This window comes from Salmo trutta, chromosome 31 (assembly GCF_901001165.1).
Source record: "Salmo trutta chromosome 31, fSalTru1.1, whole genome shotgun sequence".
Taxonomy (NCBI): Eukaryota; Metazoa; Chordata; class Actinopteri; order Salmoniformes; family Salmonidae; genus Salmo; species Salmo trutta.
In genome coordinates, this window is record NC_042987.1 from 13615850 (window position 1) to 13643802 (window position 27953).

The 27953-nt window shown below is 42.5% G+C and overlaps 2 protein-coding genes across 13 annotated transcripts in view; one reads left to right on the top strand and one right to left on the bottom strand.

The window, feature by feature from the left end:
* LOC115169585 (guanylate kinase) overlaps positions 1–8691 on the top strand; it is a 33414-nt gene extending 24723 nt beyond the window's left edge. For all 3 annotated transcript variants that reach the window (XM_029725331.1, XM_029725330.1, XM_029725332.1), the window contains exons 2-7: positions 5536–5649; positions 5750–5791; positions 5952–6187; positions 6344–6428; positions 6541–6626; positions 6787–8691. In XM_029725331.1, coding sequence (XP_029581191.1) covers positions 5536–5649; positions 5750–5791; positions 5952–6187; positions 6344–6428; positions 6541–6626; positions 6787–6822 — 599 coding nt within the window. In that variant the 3' untranslated portion in view covers positions 6823–8691. The remainder of the gene's footprint in view (positions 1–5535; positions 5650–5749; positions 5792–5951; positions 6188–6343; positions 6429–6540; positions 6627–6786) is intronic.
* Positions 8692–10352: 1661 nt separating this feature from the next.
* The window catches only part of obscnb (obscurin, cytoskeletal calmodulin and titin-interacting RhoGEF b), a 102644-nt gene continuing 85043 nt past the window's right edge, over positions 10353–27953 (bottom strand). For 9 of the 10 annotated variants that reach the window (XM_029725335.1, XM_029725339.1, XM_029725337.1 and 6 more), the window contains 25 exons: positions 25990–26271; positions 25820–25901; positions 25122–25243; positions 24756–24953; positions 24568–24600; positions 24170–24268; positions 23752–23970; positions 23355–23522; positions 22407–22463; positions 21174–21313; positions 20661–20861; positions 20435–20511; positions 20031–20201; positions 19693–19852; positions 19433–19549; positions 17882–18046; positions 17486–17644; positions 17047–17224; positions 16113–16226; positions 15757–15924; positions 15292–15394; positions 14953–15082; positions 14448–14541; positions 14172–14214; positions 10353–13579 (listed from right to left, as the gene is read on the bottom strand). In XM_029725335.1, the coding sequence (XP_029581195.1) occupies positions 12445–13579; positions 14172–14214; positions 14448–14541; positions 14953–15082; positions 15292–15394; positions 15757–15924; positions 16113–16226; positions 17047–17224; positions 17486–17644; positions 17882–18046; positions 19433–19549; positions 19693–19852; positions 20031–20201; positions 20435–20511; positions 20661–20861; positions 21174–21313; positions 22407–22463; positions 23355–23522; positions 23752–23970; positions 24170–24268; positions 24568–24600; positions 24756–24953; positions 25122–25243; positions 25820–25901; positions 25990–26271 (4415 nt within the window). In that variant the 3' untranslated portion in view covers positions 10353–12444. The remainder of the gene's footprint in view (positions 13580–14171; positions 14215–14447; positions 14542–14952; positions 15083–15291; positions 15395–15756; positions 15925–16112; positions 16227–17046; positions 17225–17485; positions 17645–17881; positions 18047–19432; positions 19550–19692; positions 19853–20030; positions 20202–20434; positions 20512–20660; positions 20862–21173; positions 21314–22406; positions 22464–23354; positions 23523–23751; positions 23971–24169; positions 24269–24567; positions 24601–24755; positions 24954–25121; positions 25244–25819; positions 25902–25989; positions 26272–27953) is intronic. The other variant, XM_029725334.1, reaches the window with a different exon arrangement.

Here is a 27953-nt window from a genome sequence, read left to right on the forward strand (position 1 = left end):
ATATGGGTCAAGCGAATTAGCCTACTTTCATCTAAATCTCTGTCTGGAATAAATGTAGGCAGTAGCCGGCCATGAATCCGGCTAATAAGTAGCCTATGTCGTTGATAATTGAATAGGACTAATTAAGTAACTTGTGCATTGTCGTCTGTCAGGGTTGTTTAACTGTGTGTGTGTGTGATTTTTAATCGCCAATTTGGCAACCCATCCCTTATGGGTTTAATTGACACAAACAGTACATTAATTCACGTGGTGATCATTCTTCTGGTGTTTTCTGCATTGCGCATCGCATAAAGAGTGATTTTTAATTTTTTTCAATGTATATAAGGTTATCCAAACAATAAAATTATATCACTATATACAGAAAAATGAAATGGAAGGCTTTTGAACCCAGTCTGGCACAAAGAGAAGATTCATATGTGAGACAAGCCCATACACACGTACCATTTACCACATAGACGCTAAATATTCTAACAATTGAATTATAGGCAGCACTTTATTTTATTCCAGGCTTTATCTAAATATTCCTCAAACAGAAATACACAATGGACAAACATTTCAGTTTCTCCTCATCACTCAGCCACACAATGCCAGGTATATCTGGTGTGCTTTCTGGAATAAGAGCAATTGTATATCGTGGTAGAAAGGGCTATATAACTTGAAGAAATATAGGATAAAATGGGTTTTGTTCTCTAACTATTGTGACCTTGAAGAAATAGTCTTTCCTCTTCCATTTCACCACAATACTGACCTGTTTCAATACGCAGAGACATTTACATTTACATTTTAGTCATTTAGCAGACGCTCTTATCCAGAGCGACTTACAGTAGTGAACGCATACATTTCATACAATTTCATACATTTTTTTTTTATTTTTTTTTCCTGTGCTGGCCCCCGTGGGAATCGAACCCACAACCCTGGTGTTGCAAACACCATGCTCTACCAACTGAGCTACAGGGAGACAATATCCCTATTCTTACCTATTTCACTACGCAGAGGCAATATCCCTGATCTTACCTATTTCACTACGCAGAGACAATATCCCTGATCTTACCTATTTCACTACGCAGAGGCAATATCCCTGATCTTACCTATTTCACTACGCAGAGGCAATATCCCTGATCTGACCTGAGCACATAGCGATCTCTTGCTTTTAGGAAGGTTATACATAATGTATCTCACACACACACACACATTCACCCTTAATCTAACAAAAGGTTCTCAATTCGGGTTTATGATTAATCTCCTCCACCCATTTTTTTTTCTTCATATTGTATCAACAGTTTTTTAAATATCTGTCTTAATTTGGTTTTCGTACAGATGTTCAGTCAGAATGTTGAAAAAGGTCAGACATTTGAGTTGCCCAGGCTCCACCTATGCGATAGATCCCATTTTTGAAAAACTTTACTAGCTATTCTATTCCAGTCTCACCATACATGCCTTCCATCTCGCCTCACAGCCCCATGTCCCCAGTTATTGCAAGTATAGTATAGTTGCAAACTTGTGGACACATAAAAAGTAACGTACTGCTCTGTTATGGACATACCTCTTAGCACCCCACACTCCTGCTAAATAGTCCAGAACAGGAGACACGCATATCTGATACAGTTTGGAATATGTAGCATAACCAATATCTTTGAGTTTAGTTTTTTCTTCATACAACTCCCCCAAGAGCTCTACTTGCTGAGTCGGACAGGGCAGATGTTCCCTATTGAACGGTAATATGTTCATCAATCAAAAGACCCAAAATATTTATAATTTCTAGTAAACTCAAGAATGTTTTCACCAAAAAAAACGAAATACTTCTCTTAGTACCTGGTTTTCGAAAATGCATTCTGTGTTTTTGAGTCTCCAATTTTTGAGTCTCCAATTTTATTTTAAAAAAACTTCTTTTTTTTTACACAAATTGACTGCACATAATAACATGTTCTTCAGGTCTTGTTCAGTTTCTGCCATCAAAATAATATCAGCATATAAAAAAATACTTAGCATTTCATCATATCTTACTCCAATATTTAACTGTTGCATTTATTTTGCCAAATCATTACTAAACATAGCAAACAAAGTCGGTGATAAGGCGTCTCCTTGTTTTACACCCGATGGTGTGCGAAACCAATCCGTACGATATTCATTAACAAGCACACAAGCAATTAGTACTTTGTAAAGAGACTGGATTGCGTGATAACGTCAACCCCTCTTTAACAAACTATAGGCTAAAAGATCCCGATTTGCGAAATCAATGAAACATGCAAAAGTAGTCTGTGTAATCTATTTCTTATTATTGTACAGATTGAGAAGATATGATCTATACAGGCTTTGGATTCTCAAAAAAACATTTTGTTCTTCCAACAGAATGTTTTGATCCTCAAAAGGTCATTAGCCTATTAGTTGAGTATGGATGAATATAATTTATAAACCGTACTCCATAAACTTATGCCCCTATAATTCAGTGGCACTCTGGTCTTTTTTAAAGATTTGGGAATGGGATTCAGTGTAGACTTTAACCAAGTGGATGGCAGTATACTGAACTCAAAACAAATTTGTAGCAAATCATATAGGACATCAATTAAGGAGATTTTAAAACTTCATTAGGCAGTTCATCAATGCCAAACGCTTTCCCATTGTTTGCTGCGTCAATCACCTTCACTTCTGCCACAGAGCTCCTAGTGTGTGTACAGTTGAAATACACCTTAGCCGAATACATTTAAACTGAGTTTTTCACAATTCCTGACATTTAATCCGAGTAAAATTCCCTGTCTTAGGTTAGTTAGGATCACCACTTTATTTTAAGAATGTGAAATGTCAGAATAATAGTAGAGAGTATGATTTATTTCAGCTTTTATTTCTTTCATCACATTCCCAGTGGGTCAGACGTTTACATGCACTCAATTAGTATTTGGTAGCATTGCCTTTAAATTGTTTAACTTGGGTCAAATGTTTCAGGCAACCTTCCACAAGCTTCCCACAATAAGTTGGGTGAATTTTGACCCATTCCTCCTGACAGCGCTGGTGTAACTGAGTCAGGTTTGTAGGCCTCCTTGCTCGCAGACGCTTTTTCAGTTCTGCCCACATTGTCTATGGGATTGAGGTCAGGGCTTTGTGATGGCCACTCCAGTACCTTGGCTTTGTTGTCCTTAGGCCATTTTGCCACAACTTTGGAAATATACTTGGTCATTGTCCATTCGGAAGACCCATTTGCGACCAAGCTTTAACTTCCTGACTGATGTCTTGAGATGTTGCGTCAATATATCCACACAATTTTGCTTCCTCATGATGCCATCTATTTTGTGAAGTGCACCAGTCCCTCCTGCAGCAAAGCACCCCCAAAACATGATGCTTCCACCCCCGTGCTTCGCGGTTGAGATGGTGTTCTTCGGCTTGCAATCCTCCTCCAAACATAACGATGGTCATTATGGCCAAACCGTTCTATTTTTGTTTCATCAAACCAGAGGACATTTCTCCCAAAAGTACGATCTTTGTCCCCATGTGCAGTTGCAAACCGTAGTCTGGCTTTTATATGGTGGTTTTGGAGCAGTGGCTTCTTCCATGCTGAGCGTCCTTTCAGGTTATATCGATATAGGACTCGTTTTACTGTGCATATAGATACTTTTGTACCTGTTTCCTCCAGCATCTTCACAAGGTCCTTTGCTGTTGTTCTGGGATTGATTTGCACTTTTCACAGAAAAGTACACATCTCTAGGAGACAGAATGCATCTCCTTCCGGAGCGGTATGACGGCTGAGTGGACCCATGGTGTTTATACTTGCGTACTATTGTTTGTACAGATGAAAGTGGTACCTTCAGGCGTTTGGAAATTGCTCCCAAGGATGAACCAGACTTTATGGAGGTCTACATTTTTTTTCTGAGGTCTTGGCTGATTTCTTTTGATTTTCCCATGATGTCAAGCAAAGAGGCAGTGAGTTTGAAGGTAGGCCTTGAAATACATCCACAGGTACACCTCCAATTGACTCAAATTATGTCAGTTGGCCTATCGGAAGCTTCTAAAGCCATGATATCATTTTCTGGAATTTTCCAAGCTGTTTAAAGGCACAGTCGACTTAGTGTATGTAAACTTCTGACCCACTGGAATTGTGATACAGTGAAATAATCTGTCTGTAAACAATTGTTGGAAAAATGACTTGTGTCATGCACAAAGTAGATGTCCTAACCGACTTGCCAAAACTATAGTTTGTTAACAAGAAATTTGAGTGATTGAAAAACGAGTTTTAATGATTCCAACCTAAGTGTATGTAAACTTCCGACTTCAACTGTACATACGTGTGTGTGTGTGTGTGTGTGTGTGTGGGTTCTAACATTGATTTCCATTTTAGTTCTCAAGGAAAAATTTTCTCTAAAAAATCTTCCTCAAAATATGCCACATTTTTGTTACCTAAAAACAAACTAGCAAACCCCTTCCTTAAGTACCTGTGTTTTATCAGAGTTCAGCCCCCCTGCTCTTCCCTGACTTTCATTGTAATTTTCTAATTGGTTTTGATCCAAAGTTGTTTATTTGGCTCAAACTGTTGAGGATGTCTTGTCTGTATTTCCTCAAGGTGTAATAACTGCTCTCTCTGATATCTCTGTTTGAATAGGTGTCGTGTTTTATCAAACACATGCTGTTTTTTCTTAAATTCCTTGATAAAATGTTCTCTTGTATTCCTATCTTAACGCTGTAAAAATAAGTACTCAGCCTTGTGCATTACTGACCATATTAATGAATACGTGAAGGAACATAATGATGCCCTCTGAGTGATGGCGCACTTGAGGTATAGGCTTTACCGGCATTTAAAGCGCACTTCTGGGTTTTCCGATTTACGAGTATCAAGTGTGATAGAACAGATACGAATATGATGAGATCGGCACATAGAACAGATTTACCGCTTCTTATGCTTGCTTTCAATGAGAATGACAGATCGATATCTCACATTTCTATGCAAATTTGTTTGGGTTGTCCAAAAAGTTACATATTGCAGCTTTTAAACAGTCATTCCAGACTGAAAAGCTGTACTGAAATCACTTCATCTGCCTTGCAATCGGAAGCAGCAGAGTCATTTTAGGCTCTCCAATTAAATTGTTCCATGGTGGTGCCGTGGTAACGGCCTGACAGGACATGATAACCACTGTAGGTGGTAGGGTTAATTGGTCCTACTAGTCTTGCTTAGGATGTGTACTACAGAATCACCAATTTGTCAGTTTTTATGGGATACCTGGTTCGTCATATCCATGTCATATTCTGCCCTTGGGCCTATTTGTTGTTGTTTAGACCAGGCGTATTACACCACTATTTGATTTAAAGGCAACTAGAGCTTTACTAGTTTCATCATGTGAATAAAGGATAGGCCTAGGTATGTTTTTAATTTAAAGAATGACAGCTGCTGCGCCGGGCCGTTTCTCCTCATGACACCAGTTCCAACCGTTTGTCTCGTTACATACTTCATGCCATGAAGACGTGATGTAACCACCACTCCGTGTGCAGTGAGGAATTCCAGGACTCTGTGTTGTTCTCTCGTCTTACCCTGTCTCTCCTCCTCTCCCCCAGCTATGGCAGGACCCAGGCCAGTGGTGCTGAGTGGCCCGTCAGGGGCTGGGAAGAGCACACTGCTCAAGAACCTGCTCAAGGAGTACGAGGGCGTCTTTGGCTTCAGCGTCTCACGTAAGTGTGCTCTGCGCCAGTCCCCTGTTAACTGTGTAAAATGTCAGGGAGGTGTCAGTTACAGAAATAAAATATCTAATTGTGTGCTCTCATCCTTTAGATACAACGAGGAGCCCTCGTCCTGGTGAAGAGAATGGCAAAGGTAGGTAGGGTTTTTAAACTCCAAGATAGACACTTGTGCTCCAAATCCTCCTGTTGCATCAATTTAATTAGCTTCAACCATCTTTGGGCGACCTATGCTGTCCCCTGTGTCTTTATTCTTTTCAATAACCAACCTTTTAACATGAAATTGTTGTTTTCAGATTACCATTATGTTACACGGGAGTATATGCAGGCCAGCATCGACAAAGGGGAGTTCATTGAGAGCGCAGTGTTTTCGGGGAACATGTACGGGACGAGCAAGGCCTCGGTGCAGGCCGTTAAAGACAAGAACCTGATCTGCATCTTGGACATCGACATGCAGGGCGTTAGGGCTGTCAAGACGACAGACCTCAACCCCATCTACATCTCGATCCAGCCTCCGTCCATGAACATACTGGTGAGAGCCAGGAGGCAATATAAAATGGTGTACCTGGGTCATTTTTGTCTTTAACTTGTATATTATTGGTTATATAAGTACAATATGGTTATAAAGGTGTAGTAACTCCTGATCTAAAGCTAACCCACCCATGATGATCCCCCTCTGGCATTTTAGGAGAAACGTTTAAGGGACAGAAATACTGAGTCAGAGGAGAGCCTCCAGAAACGTTTAGATGCTGCTCAGGTGGACATGGAGATAAGTGAGTGATTCTGGAGAGACTTTGGCCTAAAACAGAGTTGTATGTTTTTATAAATGAAATGTTGAGAAGTTCTTGAAGTATGTTGTCTAAAACGGTTTCCCCGATCTTTCAGGCAAGGAACCTGGCATATTTGACATCGTCATTGTTAATGATAATCTCGACGATGCCTATGGGAAGTTGAAAGACGCCCTTATTGAGGTGAGTTTGTAGCGACATAACAGAGCTGGGTATGATGGACTGGGCCATATGCACCATTTTTAACTTAATAGATATTTGTCAGTAAATCATTAATAGATTTGTCAGTGTTGAATTTCACCATCTCCAAAATGTCATCCTCAAACCTACTTTCTTTCTTCAGGAAATCAAAAAAGTCCAGAAAAACAACTTGTCTTAAGCGACGAGAAACCTGACAGCCATCCTGGCCACTCCTTACAAAATGGCAGCCCTCCTATTCCAATCCTGAACATTCCGTCAGATACCGGTGTTGGAAGGAACTCCAAACAACCTGCCTCGCCCCGAACCACAGATGGTAGCCTTCTGAGTGCGCAGGAACATCTTTTTACATATTTGGAAGATAGAAGTGAACTATTTTGCTGTATTTATTTATTTGGCTGGTGGGCAGTTTCAAAGTTGTTGTATTTTGATCCACAAAGAAAAATACTCCATTAATGGTTAACCTGGGACTTGCTTGTTTTATTTTACTATGAAGGAGTACTGCACACAGGAGTTTCTGCCGCTAAGTCATTCTTCTGTGCATCTACCAGTATTATAGCCCCTAAGCATTCTATTTGTATTCACTCTGACCATAATAACAAGACCCATTCCACCTAGTGCTCAGCAAGAGTAGATACTTGTATGGAATGTTCGCAAATGTCATGGCTTGCCCCAAAGTCTGGCCCTGTCAGTACAGCTTTAGAACATTGCTGTCCTGTTCGTCTAGCAGAACTGACCTGAAAATGTGGTTGTACAGAAATGCGTTGGTTGTCATTAGCCACGACACAGTTCCACAGCTATAGCCAGAAATGTAGGGAAAAGGGATTGTTGACTAACAGTATTGTCAACATAGAGCAGCTAACAATCAATCACAATGCCAGGGGCTTGGGCACTAGCTAACTCTGGCCCTTGCGTAGTCATACAGGGAAGCACCATCCATTCATATACATTCATAGCCGATCTCAGGAACTTACTGTAGCCTAGCTGCTGTTTGCTAGGGATCCTAGTCAACTTGTGTGTTTGTGAAGCAATCTGTTTGAAGTTTCCCTGTAGGTTTTACCATACTATTGAAATGATAGAATTACTTAATTTACCAATAAAACAACAGATTGCCAATTAGGATTTACAATCATGTTAATCACTAGAACAGCTATACAGGAAGCTGCACATCCTGAGACCACGGCTTACCCCGAATTGATTTTTGTTCACTGTTATACAGGCGTGAAACTTTTATATTGTATATGTTTTTTTTGTTCATTATTTTACAAATCTCACCTGTAGTATAATATGCAGTGGGTTCTTTTGGACAAAAACAATTGAATGAGAATAAAAGGTCAATGGAATATTTAAATAAATGGAGCAAATAGTGTCGGTCCTTAAAGGAGAATAAAGAAAAGCTCAGAACTAAGCACACGGAGCATCGGCTTCACTTGAAACTGGCTACATTGAATTCCACAAAAAAACGGTCTTAAAAAAAGTCTACATTGTCTCAGCAGCTTTTGATGTCTTTTAAGTTTGTAGTTTTACAAGGCAACTTCCATTCACAACCCAAATTGAGTGCATTAGTAACTTTTTATTTGACATAGGCTACTGTGGCCCATGACTAATGCGCCACTGCTTCTTGTCCTTTTGTATTTGATCTCCCTTTGAACATGAAATTCATTACTTTGCACAAATTACTTAATGAAACTTATTTGACTTTTTCACTAACCAACCTTTCAATGATTTAAGGCTTGATACAGTCTAAAGCTGAAGCGTTAGATTCATTGATAGAATTTAAGAATTGATAGAATTTGAGCCGACATATGCAGCGTTTACAGTGAATGCAGTCTCCACTAAAGCGGAAACATAGGCCTTTAATTTTAAATCAAGCTATAAAGCTGAGCTTCCCCGATGTAGATTGAAGCCCTGCTTTGCATGTATAATTGTTTACATTGGCCAGATATTGACCATTCATCCAGCCTTCAAGTCCTTGTTTTACAAATATGTATGTCTAGTAACATTTCATGTATGTGTTTTACAACTGTAGTAAAGTCAAATAATGAAACTATATTGCCTGGATATCCTTTTATTTTATACATGTAGTGATCCAGTTTTCAATCAGTAACTGAAAACAGCCAATGATTTGCTGAACATTATGGCAGAATTATGGCAGGTGGAACATTATGGCAGGTTGAAGGCCAAGCACCTGACCTGAACAAGTTCCACTGACGTGATGAACAGAAATGGAATGTGTCCCTGAACAACGAGCAGTATGGCTGGTGGCATTGTCATGCTGGAGGGTCATGTCAGAATGAGCCTGCAGGAAGGGTACCACATGAGGGAGGAGGATATCTTCCCTGTAACGCACAGCGTTGAGATTGCATGCAATGATAAGCTCAGTCCAATGATGCTGTGACACACTGCCCCAGACCACGACGGACCCTCCACCTCCAAATCGATCCCGCTCCAGAGTACAGGCCTTGGTATAACGCTCATTCCTTCGACGATAAACGCGAATCTGACCATCACCCCTGGTGAGACAAAACCACGACTCGTCAGTGAAGAGCACTTTTTGCCAGTCCTGTCTGGTCCAGCGACAGTGGGTTTGTGCCCATAGGCAACGTTGTTGACGGTAATGTCTGGTGAGAACAGGCCTACAAGCCCTCAGTCCAGCCTCTCTCAGCCTATTGCGGACAGTCTGAGCACTGATGGAGGGATTGTGCGTTCCTGGTGTAACCCGGGCAGTTGTTGCCATCCTGTACCTGTCCCGCAGGTGTGATGTTCAGATGTACCAATCCTGTGCAGGTGTTGTTACACGTGGTCTGCCGTTGCGAGGACGATCAGCTATCCGTCCTGTCTCCCTGTAGCGCTGTCTTAGGCGTCTCACAGTACGGACATTTTATTTCCCTGGCCACATCTGCAGTCCTCATGCCTCCTTGCAGCATGCCTAAGGCACGTTCACGCAGATGGGCATCTTTCTTTTTCAGACTAAGTTTTAATTGCCTGCTGTTAGTGTCTTAACGCCCGTTCCACAGGTGCATGTTCATTAATTGTTTATGGGTCATTGAACAAGCATGGGAAACAGTGTTTTAACCCTTTTACAATGAAGATCTGTGAAGTTATTTGGATTTTTACAAATTATCTTTGAAAAAGGGACGTTTCTTTTTTTGCTGAGTTTATCTTAAAGATTCAATCTAGCTGAAGATATAGACTAGAGTGGGGGGTTCGCAACCCTGTTCCTGGAGTACTGCAGGATTTTGTTCCAACTAAGCACTATGCCTGAGCAACTGAGCCAATGGATCAGTTCAGTGATTGCCTAAATTCAACACACTTGGTCTTCCAGGTCGGTAAAATCAAAAGACATGAAGTGCCTGCAGCCCTCCAGGACCAGGGTTGCCTACCCCTGGACTAAAGGAAGACAATGCACAAACATTTACATTCAGTGATTTATCAACCAATTGTTTATATAAAACCCGGGATGTGCAAGTCCAGTCCTCGGGGGGCCTGATTGGTGTCACACTTTTGCCCCAACCCCAGCAAACAATCCTGGCTCCAATAATCACCTAATCATGATCTTCAGTTTAGAATGCAAAAAGTTTAATCAGCTGTGTTTGCTAGGGATGGGGAAAAGTGTGCCCGCCCCTCTGGCCCCGGAGGACTGGAGTTGTCCATCCCTGATATAAACCAACCCACACGTTCACCAGGAGTGAATAAAACAGGCTGATCATGTTCTTCAGTTGCAATTCATTTATTTAAGTATATTCAACATTTATTTGCATTAACTAAACATGTGCAGGCAGTCAAACCCTATTTGTGCTTTATGTTGAATTTGTTACAGTAAATAAGTATTTCAATGCTTCTACAAGACATTTAAAATAACATAAAACATCACTCTTACTTTGGGAAACAGTAATTCACTATTTAAAACATATTGCAACAAAGTTCTTAAATCCAGTGTGATCAATGACTCACTCCTAACTATGCAACTGCTCTCACCTGAACCGAATAAAGGATTGAAATGACATTGTGTTAATCCGATAAACACTCAAATCAGCTTTCAAACAGCTAATACATATCATGCTGTCACTTTTCTAAACATATTTTAATTACATTTTACTCCAAAGTAATCACAAATACTTTAAAAATGGTCTAAAGTCAATCCACTGGTCATTGCTCTCAACAAACTGATAATGAAGAGTTGGCTTTCTATAAAACAAATGACCCAGGACAAGATTCATTATCCTATATAGCTCCATGTTTTGGATGTATAACCTGAAGTAAATTGAGACCCTTTTATATGAGACCTGTATACCACAATCGTAGACCTAGATCATTCCACACCACAAGTGATATACAGTTCATGTAAATGTATCAACTCTGCACAACATGTAATTGACCATTTAGAAATGTTTAAAACATTTGAGACTTTCTTCTGCATAGGAGGACAGACTACCCAATCCGAAGTACAATTCAATGAGCCATGTGTCTGGCTTTAATCTGCATTCTCAAGTGACTGCTATTGAGAGAACATTGTCAACGTGTCACACAATTCAGCAACTTCAGTAATCAATGCTCTTATACTTCTATCATCTTGTCAAAGTTATTCTTTTTGGGGTGGATTCCAGAATTACAACTTCTCTGTCACATTTCAAATCGGACTGCTCTTTACTGTACAATACCATCTTTGTTGCTGAAGTCATTGGTTTGGTCAGTTACTGTTCGAGAGACAAACAGTTTCTCCTTCCACAGGAGTTAGCCTATGTACAAACTGATATGCTACAAGTCAACGTGGATATTCTTTGTTCATTCAACTTCAGCTGGAAACAACAGAGAGACATACACTGAGTGTACAAAACATTAGGAACACCATGACATAGACTGATCCCTTATTGATGTCAATCAGTGTAGATGAAGGGGAGGAGACAGGTTAAAGATGGATTTTTAATCCTTGAGACAACTGAGACATGGATTGTGTATGTGTGACATTCAGAGCGTGAATGGGCAAGACAGAAGATTTAAGTGCCTTTGAACGGGGTATGGTAGTAGGTGCCGGGCGCACGTTTGAGTGTCAAGAACTGCAACGCTGCTGGATTTCACGCTCAACAGTTTCAGGTGTGTATCAACAATGGTCCACCACCCAAAGGACATCCAACCAACTTGACAACTGTGCGAAGCATTGGAGTCAACTTAGGCCAACATCCCTGTGGAACTCTGTCGACACCTTGTAGAGTCCATGCCCCGACAAATTGAAGCTGTTCTGAGGGCAAAAGGGGGTGCAACTCAACATTAGGAAGGTGTTCCTAATGTTTTGTACACTTAGTGTATAGTGCTGTACACTGATGTTCTCCTACAGGACAGAAGTTTAACATCGAAGAATTTAAAATGATAAACATCTGTCGCCTGAGGGTAAAGCAGATGGAGTTTTGAACTTGAAAATAGTGTCAGTCCATGTTGCAACACTCATAATTATTGTATTTTTCAGTAAATCAAATTTGTGTCAAGAAAGGACAGCAATAAATTGAAGGCTGGATAGTATACAATGGCGTTCGGAAATCATTTAGCCTAAACATGATGTTTTGTCCTTTAAAATCCACTTTCTGTCTGGCCAAACGACTGACTTCCTGTGTTTGCATTTTACTTTTAGCTGGGTTGCTTGAAAATGGAATGATTCGCCATTTGCAGTAAAATGCAATGTTAGAATATGCTTTTTAACACTTAACTAGAAATGTTCCCATTTAAGACTAAAAGGGCTATTGTACGTATCACAGAATAACAACAATCTGCTTGGTTCTAATCCAGCTACTTATTTTCACACACTAAATTATTGGTTTTGATATGGGTTATTCTTGCTAATCTGAAGAGTGACTGGCTTGCCCACTGATGTGTAGACTTTGGTTTTGTAGCTCTGCTGCACTCCCTCCACTCTCTGCACCTCAGAGCAGTACAACGGCTTGACCTCTAGCTTGGCGTGGCTGACCTGGATGGGAATCTCCCTCCTGGACTGACCTCCGCTGGGGTGGTGGTTGTAGTTGTGGTGGGGGGTGGCCGGGGAGAACATGCTTCCTGAGAGGTGATCTCTAAAGCGGCTGAAGAACCCCGGCCTGAGCCTCTCCCTAGGCATCACCACATGCCTCCCTACGTTGAGCAGCACCGGCTGGCCCACAGCAGAGCCCCCAATCTCCCTCTGGAGCACTGAGATCTCGCAGGGCCTCTCGGGAGGTGATGAACGGGTGTTGGAGGAGCCGTAAGTCTCCCCCTCCCTGGGGACGTAGTCCTCCAGGTCCTCCAGGGTGAGAACGCGACCGCCCTGGGTCAGGATCTTAGGCTCCAGCTTCCTAGGTGTGTTGTCTTCGTCATCCGGTTCTGTGATGAAAGCCACTTGCTGCTCCTGTAGCCAGGCCTCATCCTCTTCGTGTTCATGGTCGTTAGGAATTAGAAGCGAGGAGACCTCGTAGGCCTCTCCACTGATTCCAGGGACGACATCGGATCCATCCACAACCACGTCCTCCTCCTCCTCATCGTCCAAGTACAGAGGCTGTGCCCCCTGCAGCTCGGAGTGGTTCTGCAGTTCTACCAGGTTGTTGTTGGAGTTGTTGGCGTTAGGGTTTGCGGACCTCTGTGGCCGGGTGGAGGATGAGGTGTGCGCCCGCTCCGACCCGGCTGGGGAGACACCTCTCCTGGAGGGCCTGGGCGACTTGTTGACCTTGTACTCAATGATTTCCTCTACCTCCACCCACTTGTTCTCCGCAGCACGGGCCCCTGCGGCCCCCTCGGGCTCCGTGACGTACAGGGTGGGGATGGTGGTCTTCCTGTTGGCGGAAGCCTGCCTCCTCTGCCTGGCCGTGGGGGTGGTGGGGAGATCTGGGGTGGAGGTTTGGGAGCGGTTGAACCCAGATGGAGACAGGCCACGACGCTTCATACGGGTGTTCTTCACCACCGTGGTTATGGTCTCCTCTCTGGAGGGAAAAGGAAAGGGGGATACCTAGTCAGTTGTACAACTGAATGCATTCAACTGAAACGTGTCTTCCGCATTTAACCCAACCCCTTCGAATCAGAGGTGCGGAGGGCTGCCTTAATCGACATCCACGTCTTCGGCGCCCGGGGAACAATAGGTAAATTGCCTTGCTCAGGGTCAGAACGACAGGGACACAGCACAGAGGGTATGAGAGAGACAGCAGAGGTGTGTGAGGAATAGAACAGCTTGTTTGCATGCTGTTTTCACACTAGGCCTACATAGGCAAGGTGTTAATTAGCGTGTACATACACACAGAGAGAGCAAAATGGAGTCTTGTCTACTCATACAAACATGTCATGAGAGGCTTTGCCTGCGATGGTACATGAGTTAAGGAAAACGACTAGACACAAAAAAGATTAATGACAATTCTTTACGCATTCAATATGCCGGCTCCTTGGAAGTTATATTTGGGGTTGAGTCCCTCTCACACTCCGGGTTCAAATACTGCACGGCCATGCACGCAGAGGCCAAAGGGGGACACGCACAAGTATACATGCTTCTTCTAGCCTGCTTCATAAGCTGGTCACACTTACATGATGATGGTTTTCTTTGGTATTTTAGTCTCCTGCTCGGTGACTACAAGGAAAGCAGGACGGGGCTTATGGAGTTAGCCAGATAAATAAATAGCTAGCTAACGTTTATGACAGAAGACTACCGTATCTAAATTGTTGATGAACTGATGTTACATCTTTTTCTTTGAATTATTGTGGCATAAAGCATTACATTCTCTACAGTTGAAGTACCCGGTAAAATAGGAAAATGATTAAACCAACGCACCACGGTATATGTATGAAAGGGAGTATTCCTACCTTCGATGGTGATCGCCTGCTCTCCTCTCCTAGTCACAGCAGAAGGAAGGCACAGATCAGCTGCACACCTAGCACTGCCCAGTCGATTGGACAACTGGGATGGGCAGGGAGGAGAATGCATTAGGGTTACTTAACCAATGGCTTCATCTTATCAATGGTCATTTCTCGCGAAAAACAATCCTCTTTAGAAAGAGCAAAGCATTGGATGCAAAACATCCACAGCATGTAAACACTGTTGCATGTTACTTCTACTATTTATCTCTGTGGTTTTCATTGATATTGATCATTCCCAAGTGATACACTTAGATCGGCAGCAATTCCGGTGAGGTGGCTTGCAAGTCCAGTGTTTTACAACTGTATGGAATGGTTTCCTGGACCCGGATTAAGCCTAGTCCTGAATTAAGATTGTCTATTGGAAGTACATTTCAGTCCAGTACTAGGCTTTATCTGCCTGGGAAACAGGCCCTATATTCTTTAACTGAGGTGTGGTGAATTATAGGCCTACCTCACATTCGTAATGTCCCAGGTCTCTCTCCGTAGGGCCTTTAATGACTAGCACCAGTACTCCACTACGGGACTCATTGTAGGTCTGATACTTCTCCTGGTCAGTCAGCAGCCTGCCCTCCTTGAACCACCTGGCCAGAAAACACACAAAACGGTTTATTGCGAGCTCTCAAAAAGGTTTATTTGAATACTTATTCATTATGTTATGTATACTTATTAACCATTAAAAATGGGTAACATAATGACGGCAGCAATTAGAAACAAATGCCACAGTCCGATGTAATTAAAAAGTTGTCAGTTTGAAGAGCCTATCAGAGGGGTGTGGTGGGGTGTACTGTACCTGATCTTGGGGCTGGGGGCGCTCTGGATGGTGCAGGAGAACTGAGCATCCTCACCAACGGTAAAGACAGCATTCCTCACCTTGTTCACGAAACGAGGAGGCACTGCAACACACACACACACACACACACACACACACTCTTAAAAATAGTGTTCTTCTCTCATAAGAATAACAATTATCATCATGGACAAGCAAAGTATCCCCAACTATAAGCTGCTGTGAAGAGCTATAGGACGGGCTCATTGTAATGGCTGGAATAGAATAAATGTAAAGGTATCAAACACATCAAACATATGGAAACCATTTATTCCATTCCAGCCGTTACAATGAGCCCGTCCTCCTATAGCTCTTCCCACCAGCCTCCTCTGATGAATATCCATGATTCTCATGAGTAGTCTGCTATATTCACTTTCGCAAGTTCAAGCCCAATGTTAGTGTCATATCCCCTCTGTAATGGAGACTGACCTTGGACAGTGATCTTCCCCAGGGTGCTGGCGTTGCCTGCGGTGCTAGTGGCGAAGCACATGTACTGTCCAGAGTCATCAGCTGTCATGTTGTCCAGGATCAGGGTGCAGGAACCGTCAGGGTCCTCGATGATGATGTGGTGAGGGTCGGCCTCCACCGCATGCCCATCTGTCATCAGAGAAGGAAACAGTGTTAACACATGAGATGTTTCTACATTAATGCAGTGTGACCACAGTATGTAGAAAAAAACAAACGTGCCATGTATGTTACTGTATGTAGTTCATTGATATTCTAAAACGCCACACACACACACACCACACACACACACATAGTGGTCCCGCTGGTGCGTCTCTTACCCTTGTACCAGGTGACCACAGGTTTGGGTACTCCAATAACCTTGCAGGCCAGTTTCACTGTCTGTCCCAGCTCCACTGTGCAGTCAGCCAGAAGCTCATCGAAGTCAGGCATACCTGGACAGATAAGGGATGAATTTACACAATCTATGTGGAGGGATGACACATTTTATTCAATTACCTGTCAAATAATGGTATGCAATTTTATAGTTTGTAAAATATACTTGTTTGATGGTAAAGGTTAGATCACAATGTGCTATGTCGTCAAACTATGCCTCTCTGTTTGTCTACTGTGTGCGTCAGGTGGGTCTGACTGAATGTGTGTTTGTGCATGTGATGTGTGTGTCGGGTGGATCTGACTGAATGTGTGTTTGTGCATGTGCTGTGTGTGTCGGGTGGATCTGACTGAATGTGTGTTTGTGCATGTGCTGTGTGTGTCGGGTGGATCTGACTGAATGTGTGTTTGTGCATGTGCTGTGTGTGTCGGGTGGATCTGACTGAATGTGTGTTTGTGCATGTGCTGTGTGTGTCGGGTGGATCTGACTGAATGTGTGTTTGTGCATGTGCTGTGTGTGTCGGGTGGATCTGACTGAATGTGTGTTTGTGCATGTGCTGTGTGTGTCGGGTGGATCTGACTGAATGTGTGTTTGTGCATGTGCTGTGTGTGTCGGGTGGATCTGACTGAATGTGTGTTTGTGCATGTGCTGTGTGTGTCGGGTGGATCTCAAATCAAATGTTATTCGTAACATGCTTCGTAGACTAACAGTGAAATGCTTACTTACGGGTCCTTTTCCAAGTTAAAGATAGTTAGTTAAAGATAAGATAAAAAATGCAACAAAAAATACAAATAGTGACAGTGAATAACAAATAAAAATAAAGAGTAAAAAATAACATGGCTACATACATTGATCTGAGTGAATGTGTGTGTCAGACTCACTCCAGCCGGGCATGGTGTAACGCTGCTGCAGGTCCCTGAGGTCTCGCAGCCAGGAGTTCTTGATGATGACGGTGCGAGCCTGAAGCGTGTACTTCCTGACAGAGTCCTCGCGCTCGTGCCAGATCTCAAAGGCCCGGTCGTCACCCTCCACTGTCTCATTCACGTCTATGTTGTTCAGCTAGGGAGGAAGACAGACCGATAAACAGTAGTCATCCTTGAGACAAATTATTGACTTCATTTATTCTGTTCGTAAATCCTTTCTATGTCATATTAAGAGTGACAATGACGATATATTCTCTCCACCAGCAAGAATCTTTTACTATGTCAACCCTGAATACCTGATTGGAATTTGATGGTATGTCTTTAGTGCCTTGCTTCAGTGGATGGCCATGCTGAGAGATCTGATGTATAACAGAAAGAGCAATAAACAGACTCTTACCTTCATCATGTTCTTAAAGACGTAGCCCTGGGTGTCTGTGTTGGAGTCTCTCTTGGATTTGCAGATGATGACATAGTTTTTGAAGAGGAACGCGTGTCGACGGTGGCCTCTGGAGGAGGACCTTACCCCAGGTGCACCCTCCCACATCATGAAGGGTCCCTGTCACAAAACAAATCACAACTCACCACATATCGACTCCAGACAAATTCGACTATTTAGGCTCCAACTGATACAGTAGCTCTAATATGTAAGTCCTTAGTCAAAGACTCCAATTCCCAAAGTGGGCATCATTCAGTCTATGGTTTTACTGGAGCTGTCCTTTTGGTCAGGTTCCTCTTGTAAAATAGGTATTCTGACCTCAATAGGACACTCTGACATTATTTCCAGATGAGTTACCTGTCTGATGGGCTCCCCCAATACATCCAGAGTGGCAGGGTAGTTCTCTATCATGGAGACGTGGTGTGTGTTCTCTGAACGCTGAGGCAGTGATGAAACCATGGCATAGGCCTCCTCCAGCAGGCAGCAGTTCTGACCGTTCCTGGCCTTGTTCCTGATCAGCTCCTACAGTCACAGACAGTTAAGATGAATAATAACAGTAATATTCCAACAAGATTTTAATGAGTACATTTTCATATTATGGCTCTGGTGCATTCATCCATACTGTGTGAAATTGTGCACGTTGTTTTAAGAACAAAGAATAGATTAGATTACATTAGAATAGATTCACTCATTCGGGAACGGGCAATAGTGAAATGTGATACATAAAATATAACTAACTGTGTAAAATAATAATTGACATTGAAACTATAGGGTTGTACAATAACATTATGTGTAACCCTCAGGGACCTTGGACATAAAGGGGATGTACAGTAGGGGAAAAAAGTATTTGATCCCCTGCTGATTTTGTACATTTGCCCACTGACAAAGAAAGGATCAGTCTATAATTTTAATGGTAGGTTTATTTGAACAGTGAGAGACAGAATAACAACAAAAATATCCAGAAAAACGCATGTCAGAAATGTTATAAATCAGCAGGGGATCAAATACTTTTTCCTCCCACTGTATAACATTGAGTATAGGAGGGACAGCTATGTAATGTGGAAGGGAGGGGTAAGATTCCTTAAAACTTCTTCGGGATTGGTGTCCCTTCCACAGGACGGTTGAGCTAACGTAGGTTAATGCAATTAGCATGAGGTTGTAAGTAACAAGAACATTTCCCAGGACATAGACATTTCTGATATTGGCAGAACGTTTAAATTCTTGTTAATCTAACTGCACTGTCCAATTTACAGTAGCTATTACAATGAAAGAATACCATGCTATTGTTTGAGGAGAGTGCACAGTTTTGAACATGAAAAGTTATTAATAAAGAAATTAGGCACATTTGGGCAGTCTTGATACAACATTTTGAACAGAAATGCAATGGTTCATTGGATCAGTCTAAAACTTTGCACATACATTGATGAAATCTAGTAGCCAAAATCTAAATTGCACTTGGGCTGGAATAATACATTATGACCTTTCACTTGCATTTCAAAGATGAAAAAAATACAAAAGAACGGTTGGTTTTTCCTTTGTATTATCTTTTACCAGATCTATTGTGTTATATTCTACTACATTCCTTTCACATTTCCATAAACTTCAAAATGATTCTTTCAAATGGTATCAATAATATGCATATCCTTGCTTCAGGGCCTGAACTACAGGCAGTTAGATTTGGGTATATCATTTTAGGTGACATTTTTTAAAAAAGGGGCTAATCCTTAAGCTGTTATTCTTGTTTAATTTTTTTCATGAATGTGTATGTTTGATGTTATGTCTGGCCTATGCCATGTCTCTTACCATATCACAATGCATCTTCTTGTACGTAAAGTAAATATCTGTGAAAATCAGACAATAAAGAAATATCTAATCCCCTATTTACAGCATTAAAGGGTGATCACTCACCTTGAGTGAGGCCTTGTACTTCTGGATTCTGTCCAGAGGTTTCTGTAGGTAGGCATTAATGCTCAATACAGGCCCTTCAGCAGGGTCGGCACTGGCCTGCTGTTTGTCTGTATACTTCTGTGTCAAAGACATAGACAGCAAGGTTTAGAAATGTGGCCATTACTAGCCTTACATCAGCAATCCATTATATTAACAAAGATGACAACACAAACACATTTATGACCATTTGTGTTAACAGTACTTGAGAAGGGTTCACTTGCCTTGAAGAAGTGGTGTACGGTCTTGTCACTGATAGCGGCCTCTGCCTTTTGCTGGCCTACAAGGTACTGAAGGTATTTCTCAAAGCCCTCCCCGCTCCTCAGGAACCGCATGGCCACGTCGTCATCAGTGTCGCACTCGCGCAACTTAGGGAACATGAACCTGCACAACACACATTATGGGGTCAATTCATTTAGCAGCATAATGGTAGTATATAATGGTAAAATATCAATACAATATAACCAGCTAGGTGATTTCTATACAGGCATTATAAAGGGTTTATGAAGGCTTCATTAATCCATAAAAAGTTGCTGTTTAAAAACAGGCCAGCTGTACTTACTCGCTATGGAAGGCCTTGATCTCGTTGATGTTCCTGAATATGGCCTCCTTCTGGCTGGTGACGTCAGATGGGGCGTCAGGGCTCTCCACATGCTTGACGTGGTGGGAGGTGAAGAAGTCCATCTCTTTGACAAACTCTGCCTCGCTGTTGATCATGTCCTGGATCAGTTGGCTGGGGAAGACAGAGCATTATGGATATATTATGGTTTGCCCTTGAGTGTGGTGGTGTTTCTTGCTTGTGCACAACACAGGACCGAATCCTCATGATCTGTGAACGTAACAAACATTTATTTGACATGAATTATCTCATTGAGTTAATTTACTGAGTGTCTTAGTTATGAAAAGTCGAGTCTCAGGTTAAGTCTTGGTACTAATAGAAGATTGTGTGAGAAGGTCTGGACTCACAGTAGCCTTCTTTTGTACTCTCCTTCTGAGACCTCTTCTCCACCTGTCTCTGGGACATCACCAGCATCAGCAGACAGCTAGCCCACAATAGTTTAAATAACATTAAGAACATAATAACATTTAACAAAAAAAAGTGTTGAGAGAGTAGATTAGAATTAACAGGAAACGGGGAGAGGTAGATGTACAATATTGGTACTAAATCAATTACTTAGATCTTGAAACAAACCTTGAGTTTCTTGTCCAGGTAGGCAGGTGAGACCCAGCCCTGGCGGGATGGGGTTGTTTTGGTTGGTTTGGTCCGGACCAGCCATTTGAGTGGATGTGCCGAGTCCAGAACCTCAACATACTGGCCCTCCTTCAGGGAAATGGTCTCTTTGTTGGGGATGGTGGGGTTGTAGTCAGCCGTAGCCACATAGATGTCAAACATCTGTAGAAGAAGGAGGACATCAGACACAAAGTCTATAACTAGCATGCTTATAAGTGCTCACATTGGCAGAGTGACTTGTATTTCTAAGAGATTTGCCCAGAACTGGGTTCGCTGGAGATGCAGGCCAGTTGAGGCTCTTTGCTGCACTAGGAGCTAAAAGGAATAAGTCAAGTAAGTATTCTATAGCTAAATCCAATCAGAAATATCAGAAAAAGAAAAAACTTGAAGGAAAATAGACCCATTCCAGTGTCATTAGAGAAAACTCAGTATGAGTGAACTGGAATGACGGATTCTCCTTCTATGGTTCCATACCTCTCCCCTGGCATCAGGGTCGTCAGACTCAGAGGAGGAGTCTGCGAGAATGGAGCTGGGGCGGGAGCGGCCGTGATGGGGCGAGGCGGAGGGTGTTTTGGTCTCATCGTCGCTATCGCCTCCCGGGACACGTAGTGAGGCTGGGGCAGTGAGGGGGAGGAGGGAGGTTCAGAGGAAGACAGCCAGGAGAACATACAATACACACACACACACACACACACATCTTCACATAACACAGTATAGACATAGGCCTATATACTGTACACACACATTCACAAAAAGGGGGAATTGGGTACTGAAATACCCACAGACCACCTGGAATGTGTAGCTTTGGCTTCTTGACCCAGAAAATAAGGTGGATATTTTATATATTTTACTATCAATGTCAAAACTGTATCTTTTTGAGTCAGTACAATTAATTATTAACATTTCCCAAAAGGTTAGCTAAGCTACACATTAGTACAATCAACAGTTTTGCTGCTACTGCACAAGTCATTTGATTTAATAGTTTTCACTGTTACAAACTAGTTAGTTTTCCAGATGCATGCATAAGACGTGTGGTCTTAAGCACTGTCCATACATATCTGAGTGTCGGCATGTACTCCAGCTTCAGTATATGCTATGCTGAGTATCAATTCAAAGCCATTTGAATCATATGCTCAGGTAATCACAGTTACCTGCTTAGCCAATACAAAACGTATTCTACTCATGCATCAAATAAATATCATGGAGCGCAAAAACATAAAGGGAGAGATATTTGATCACGCATATATACACATTCATCATATATACTGAGAATGATGGAACTGTCTTGATGACAGCTTCGTCCACCACTTTACAATGGAATCCTGGCCGTTTTGTCTCAAAATGTGTTCACGTGTAACTGTCTTCAACTGTGAAATACTGTATCTTAATGCCATCTTAGACAAAGAATAATACCAGTACATTATTTCCACAAGTCATCACCTCAGGCGATAGCCAAGATATCCTCACTGTCGTGCAGCATGAACAGAGGGATGTCATTTTCTGACCCCTTATTGTTTCATGCCAAGTACTCCTCTTTTAAATGAAATAAATCCAAGTAAGACAGGTGAAGACAGATGCAGAGAAGAGAACAGAGCATAAGCTTCAACGTCAAGAAGCAGATCAAAAGCGACACTGACTAACTTGTGGAAAGAATGTATGGCTTTCAGTGAGAGTAACTGAGATCTTGATGTACTGTAAGATACATACTGGAGGCTTTGGGCCATGATTTCATCCACTGGAGCACTTCAAGGTTCTGTGCGCTGTCTGAATAACAGATTAACGATTGGATGAGAGCACGTGAGTGAATGAATGGATGGGTGGAGAGGGGAAGGATGATGAAATGAAGGCAGGACAGTCGTAAGGGAGGAAAGGGTGTAGGAATCCACACGTTGCTCAAAACACACACAGGACAAGCATTAGTGAGTGCAAGGAAAGAGAAAAAGGCATCGTTGCTTATAGAAACACATAAAGGAAATTGCGAGCAGCGAGAGGCAATGTGCATGACATTTTCTTTGAGCTGTTCATTCTTAAAGCCTACATAACGATCTATTAGGAACTGACATATCCACTGACGTAGCAGTGCAGCTGTATCCAACGAACGTTGGCATGTTAGCTGGCCCTGTGGCTGATGGACTGCATGTGGGATAAGAGTAACATGTCATAACATGACATAAACTGTTATGAAGTGTTATGACATATAGCTTATAGTGTTCATGACAGAATTACAAAATTACAAAGGCAATGCATATATACAATTTGAATTTAGACTTAATCAATTGCAATGTATATATTTTTATTATGCTATAAAACACTATAAGAACATACTCTGTATTACCAGAGATGTACAGATGCAAATGTTTTTGCCTGCAATAAAAGCACACACAGCAACCTTTCCAATACATCAGGACTATTCCACCATTATTTCCCAGATATTAAATTGGAAATATTCATTTGAAATGACCTATTCTATAAGTAACTAGAGCCAAATGAAAGGTAACACATCAATTCAAAATAAATTCAAATCAAATCACAAAGTGCATTTACTTTACCTTAAATCCACATGAATAGTGGAAGAACATTTATTTAAAGAAAATGTTCTCACTGTCCTCTATTTTGGAGCTTTGATGGAACAGTCCGTGACACATTTTTACTCACCTTGGCTGATCTTGGCAGATACCATCTCTGTGATCTGTGAGGTGAGCTTCATAAGAAACTCTTCTGTTCCAACTTCACCTAGATAAGGCATTTTTCTGCCAGCATCCTCCTCTGGAGGGCTGATAGTAATACCCAGAGGGATTTTGGTCTCTTCCTTTGGTCGTGGCGCTACGACAGAAAGCAGATAATACATTAGGAATGTTTCACATTAGAACTTGCCATCTGCCCCGTACCTCATTATTATATATATTATAATGATTACAAAAGCATGTATCATTATGTTTTCCTATTACATAATATGTATTGGGGACCCCAAGGAAGACTAGCTGTTGCTTTTGTAACAGCTAATGGGGATCCAAACAAACAAACAAGAACAGTATAGTCTTCCGTTTCTTACCATCCTCCACCTCAAAGTGGGCAGTGCAGATGGACTGGCCGGCCCTGTTGGTGGCTATGCAGGTGTAGGTGCCGGCGTGCTCAGAACCCGCATCCATGAGGATGAGGCTGTGTTTGCGCCCAGACCTGGCCACCTTATAGCCCTTAGTGTCTGGCTTGATCCACAACACGTCCTCAGCAGACTCCTCTTTCAGCCACGTCACCATGGGGGTGGGAGAACCTTGGAGAGGTGAGAAAGACAGCGGGACTTCGGTATTCATATGCATGTTGTATGATGAATAGTCTCTCCTAACAGTAGTCTGTGGACTGGTATGTATTTTTGTATGATGAATGACCATGTCCTTTGTGGAAGCATACTGTATCTCACATATGACTGATACTGGTCCTGGCAAAAGAGAAGAGTGTTGTGGATACAGTACCTTCCACTCTGACTGACAGGGTAACACTGGCTCCCTGTTTCACCTTCCTGTTGCTAAACTTCTCCAGGAACCGTGGCGGCACCAGAGGCACCTTGGGATCTAGGAAGTAAAACATGGATGCAGAACAGTGTCATCATCACATAGCTCACAATTCAGAACAGTGTGACATGTTATTGGGGCGGCAGGTAGCCTGGGCGGTTAAGAGAGTTGGGCCAGTAACGGTTGCTGGTTCGAATCCCTGAGCCGAACTAGATGAAAAATTGCTCCAATTAGTTGTTCTGGATCAGAGCGTCTGCTAAATGACTAAAATGTCAAATGTAAAAAAAACAAAATAGGTAGCAGCGTAAGAATCAATTAATAAATGAATAAATTGGTATTATTTCATGATAATTACATACCATGCTCTTCTACAGGTGTGAGCTCTCCTGGACCTGTTGAAAGAGGGTCATCATGAATTCGGTAAATACAAGAATGTTGTGTTGTGTATAAAATAACACGCACATCGCAATGTAGACTAAAGACTTTATCCAAAGTAGAAGACAGGGATCCCTCTCAATATAAACCTTTCAGTCATGAGTAGACCTACCCAGAACCAGTATCCTAGCAGAGGAGTATGCTGATCCAGCAGCGTTGCTGATGTAGGCAGAGTACTCTCCTGTATCCTCCCTCTTCACCTCCAGGACCTCCAGACTGTGGACGTCTCTCTTGTCCAGCAGCAGGATCCTGTCTGAGGAACGCAGCGGGATACCGTCTTTGAACCAGTACACTCTGGGCGCGGGGAAACCTGGGAAATATCAACAGAAAGTTAACAACTAACTTACCCTGGGGCAGTAATTCCTCTTCATTTAACTTATGGAATGGACCTCTGACGTTCCTGTGCAGAGACAATGTAGTCTAGCAGGGTCTTGGTGTGGTTAATACAGAAGCGGTGGAGAGTAACTCACAGACCAACCTTTGACTTTCAGCTGCATCTTAGCGATGGGTGAGCCTGGACTGACATGCACATCATGGAGCTCATCCAGTACTTGTGGTATCTGCTCATCCTCTGCCACAGACTCAAACGCTTCAGTTTCCCTGAGGGGAGAAGATTGGCAGAGAGTAAAGCTGTCAGTTGATGATTCGACATTTTGAACATATTAAATAAATGATAGAGAAGAAGCATAGAATCAAAGGAGAAAGTTAAGGGTTCTCTGTAGAAAGCCAGAAGGCTTTGGAATGTGTTTGATGAAGGAGAGGAGAGCGATGTGTTGATATAGGGAAGACAGATGATATCTGTAGATTAGGTGAAGGAGGGGTTGAGGTCAGCAAATGAGGGGTGAGGTCAGTTCCCCTTAAGGGATTAATCAGGGTTTAGTATCTGGTTACCTTCTTCCTGTTGGGCATAAACTGTAAGGATTGGAGAGAGGGAGTGTCTTAAGTGGGATATAAATATCTGGATGGGACAGCTGTACAGAAACTTTGGGAAGAATTAAACTTGGTTAAAGCTTCTCTAGTGTCCGTGGGTTATTTACTCGGAAAAATAAGAACCTAACACAGTAAAGGAGTAACACGACCAGTGAAACGTTTCAGGTACTATTAGGAATCAGGTTTGAATTGTAAAGAAGGTTGAAGTCAAAGTCAAAGGCCTTGTTCGCTGGTTCTCTCGTTCACCTTGACATGTAGCCCTTGGCGCTGATGTAGGAGCCTGTCTCAGTGGCATCAGCTGCAGTATCGTAGTCTGAGCTGCAAGACACTGAGGAAAGAGATGTATTACACAATGACTCGCAATCAATCCATCCATCAATTAAGCAACCAATCAATCTAATATGTTCCGTACTTACTGTCAACCCTGAGCTCAGCCTTAGTGGCAGCGATGCCACTGGTGTTCTCGGCCATGCAGCGGTAGACGCCCATGTCAGAAGGCAGCACGGTGGTGATGATGAGCTGGTGGCAGCCCTCGTGGTCCTCATTGATCATGTAGTGGTCATTCTCCTCCAGGAGCTTCCCGTCCTTGAACCAACGCACGCTGGGTGTAGGCTTTCCGATCACCACGCAGTCAAAGCTGACCGGGTAACCGTCATGCACGTCCTGGCTCTGGAGTTCGGTCAGGAAGACTGGGGCAGCTGGGGGAGAGACAGGGACAGGGGAGAGGGGCAATCAGTTAGGCACAACAATAAGTTAGGAGTTTTTATAATCATGCAGGAGTTGAAAGTAACTGTCCAGTGTTTCAAGATTTCTATAAAATAGTGTATGACCTATAATTAATTACAATAAGATTGAAATGTATACTTTTTAAATGTTTAATTAAGTATGTTTAAAAGCATATTTTCTGTGTTGGTATGGTGTGGGCATACCCCAACAACAGACTGGTGTGGGTGTACAGTGCCTTCGGAAAGTATTCAGACCCCTTGACTTTTCCCACATTTTATTACGTTACAGCCTTATTCTTAAATTGATTAAATAGTTTTCCCCCCTAATCAATCTACACATAATACCCCATAATGACAAAGCAAAAACAGGTTTTTCAAAAACTAAAATACCACATTTACAAGTATTCAGACCCTTTACTCAGTACTTCGTTGAAGCACCTTAGGCACCGATTACAGCATCGAGTCTTCTTGGGTATGACGTTACAAGCTTGGCACACCTGTATTTGGGGACTTTCTCCCATTATTTTCTGCAGATCCTCTCAAGCTCTGTCAGGTTGAATGGGGAGTGTTGCTGCACAGCTATATTCAGGTATCTCCAGAGATGTTTGATCGGGTTCAAGTCCAGGCTCTGGCTGGGCCACTCAAGGACATTCAGAGACTTGTCCTGAAGCCACTCCTATGGTGTCTTGGCTGTGTGCTTAGGGTCGTTGGCCTGTCGGAAGGTGAACCTTTGCCCAGTCTGAGGTCCTGAGTGCTCTGGAGCAGGTTTTCATCAAGAATCTCTTCTGTACTTTGCTCCGTTCATCTTTGCCTCGATGCCGACTAGTCTCCCAGTCCGCTGAAAAACATCCCCACAGCATGATGCTGCCACCACCATGCTTCACCGTAGGGATAGTGCCAGGATTTCCATTCGGGCCAAAGAGTTCAATCTTCATTTCATCAGAGCAGAGAATCGTGTTTCTCATGGTCTGAGAGTCTTTCAGTGACTTTTGGCAAACTCCAAGCGGGCTGTCATGTGCCTTTTACTGAGGAGTGGCTTGTATCTGGCCACTACCATAAAGGCCTGATTGGTGGAGTGCTGCAGAGATGGTTGTCCTTCTGGAAGGTTCTCCCATCTCCACAGAGGAAATCTAGAGCTCTGTCAAAGTGACCATTGGGTTCTTGGCCACCTCCCTGACAGAGGCCCTTCTTCCCCCGATTGCTCAGTTTGGTCGGGCGGCCAGCTCTAGAAAGAGTCTTTGTGGGTTCCAAACTTCTACCCTTTAAGAATGATGGAAGCCATTGTGCTCTTTGGGACCTTCAATGCTGCAGACTTTTTTTGGTACCCTTCCCCAGATCTGTGCCTTGACACAATCCTGTCTCGGCTGTGTGCTCTACGGACAATTCCTCCGACCTCATGGCTTGGTTTTTGCTTTGACATGCACTGTCAACTGTGGGACCTTATATAGATAGGTGTGTGCCTTTCCAAATCGTGTCCAATCAATTGAATTTACCACAGGTGGACTCCAATCAAGTTGTAGAAACATCTCAAGGATGATCAATAGAAATAGGATGCACCAGAGCTCAATTTCGAATCTCGTAGCAAAGGGTCTGAATACTTATGTAAATAAGGTTCTGTTTAATTTGTATATAAACTTGCAAAAAATGTGTTTTCG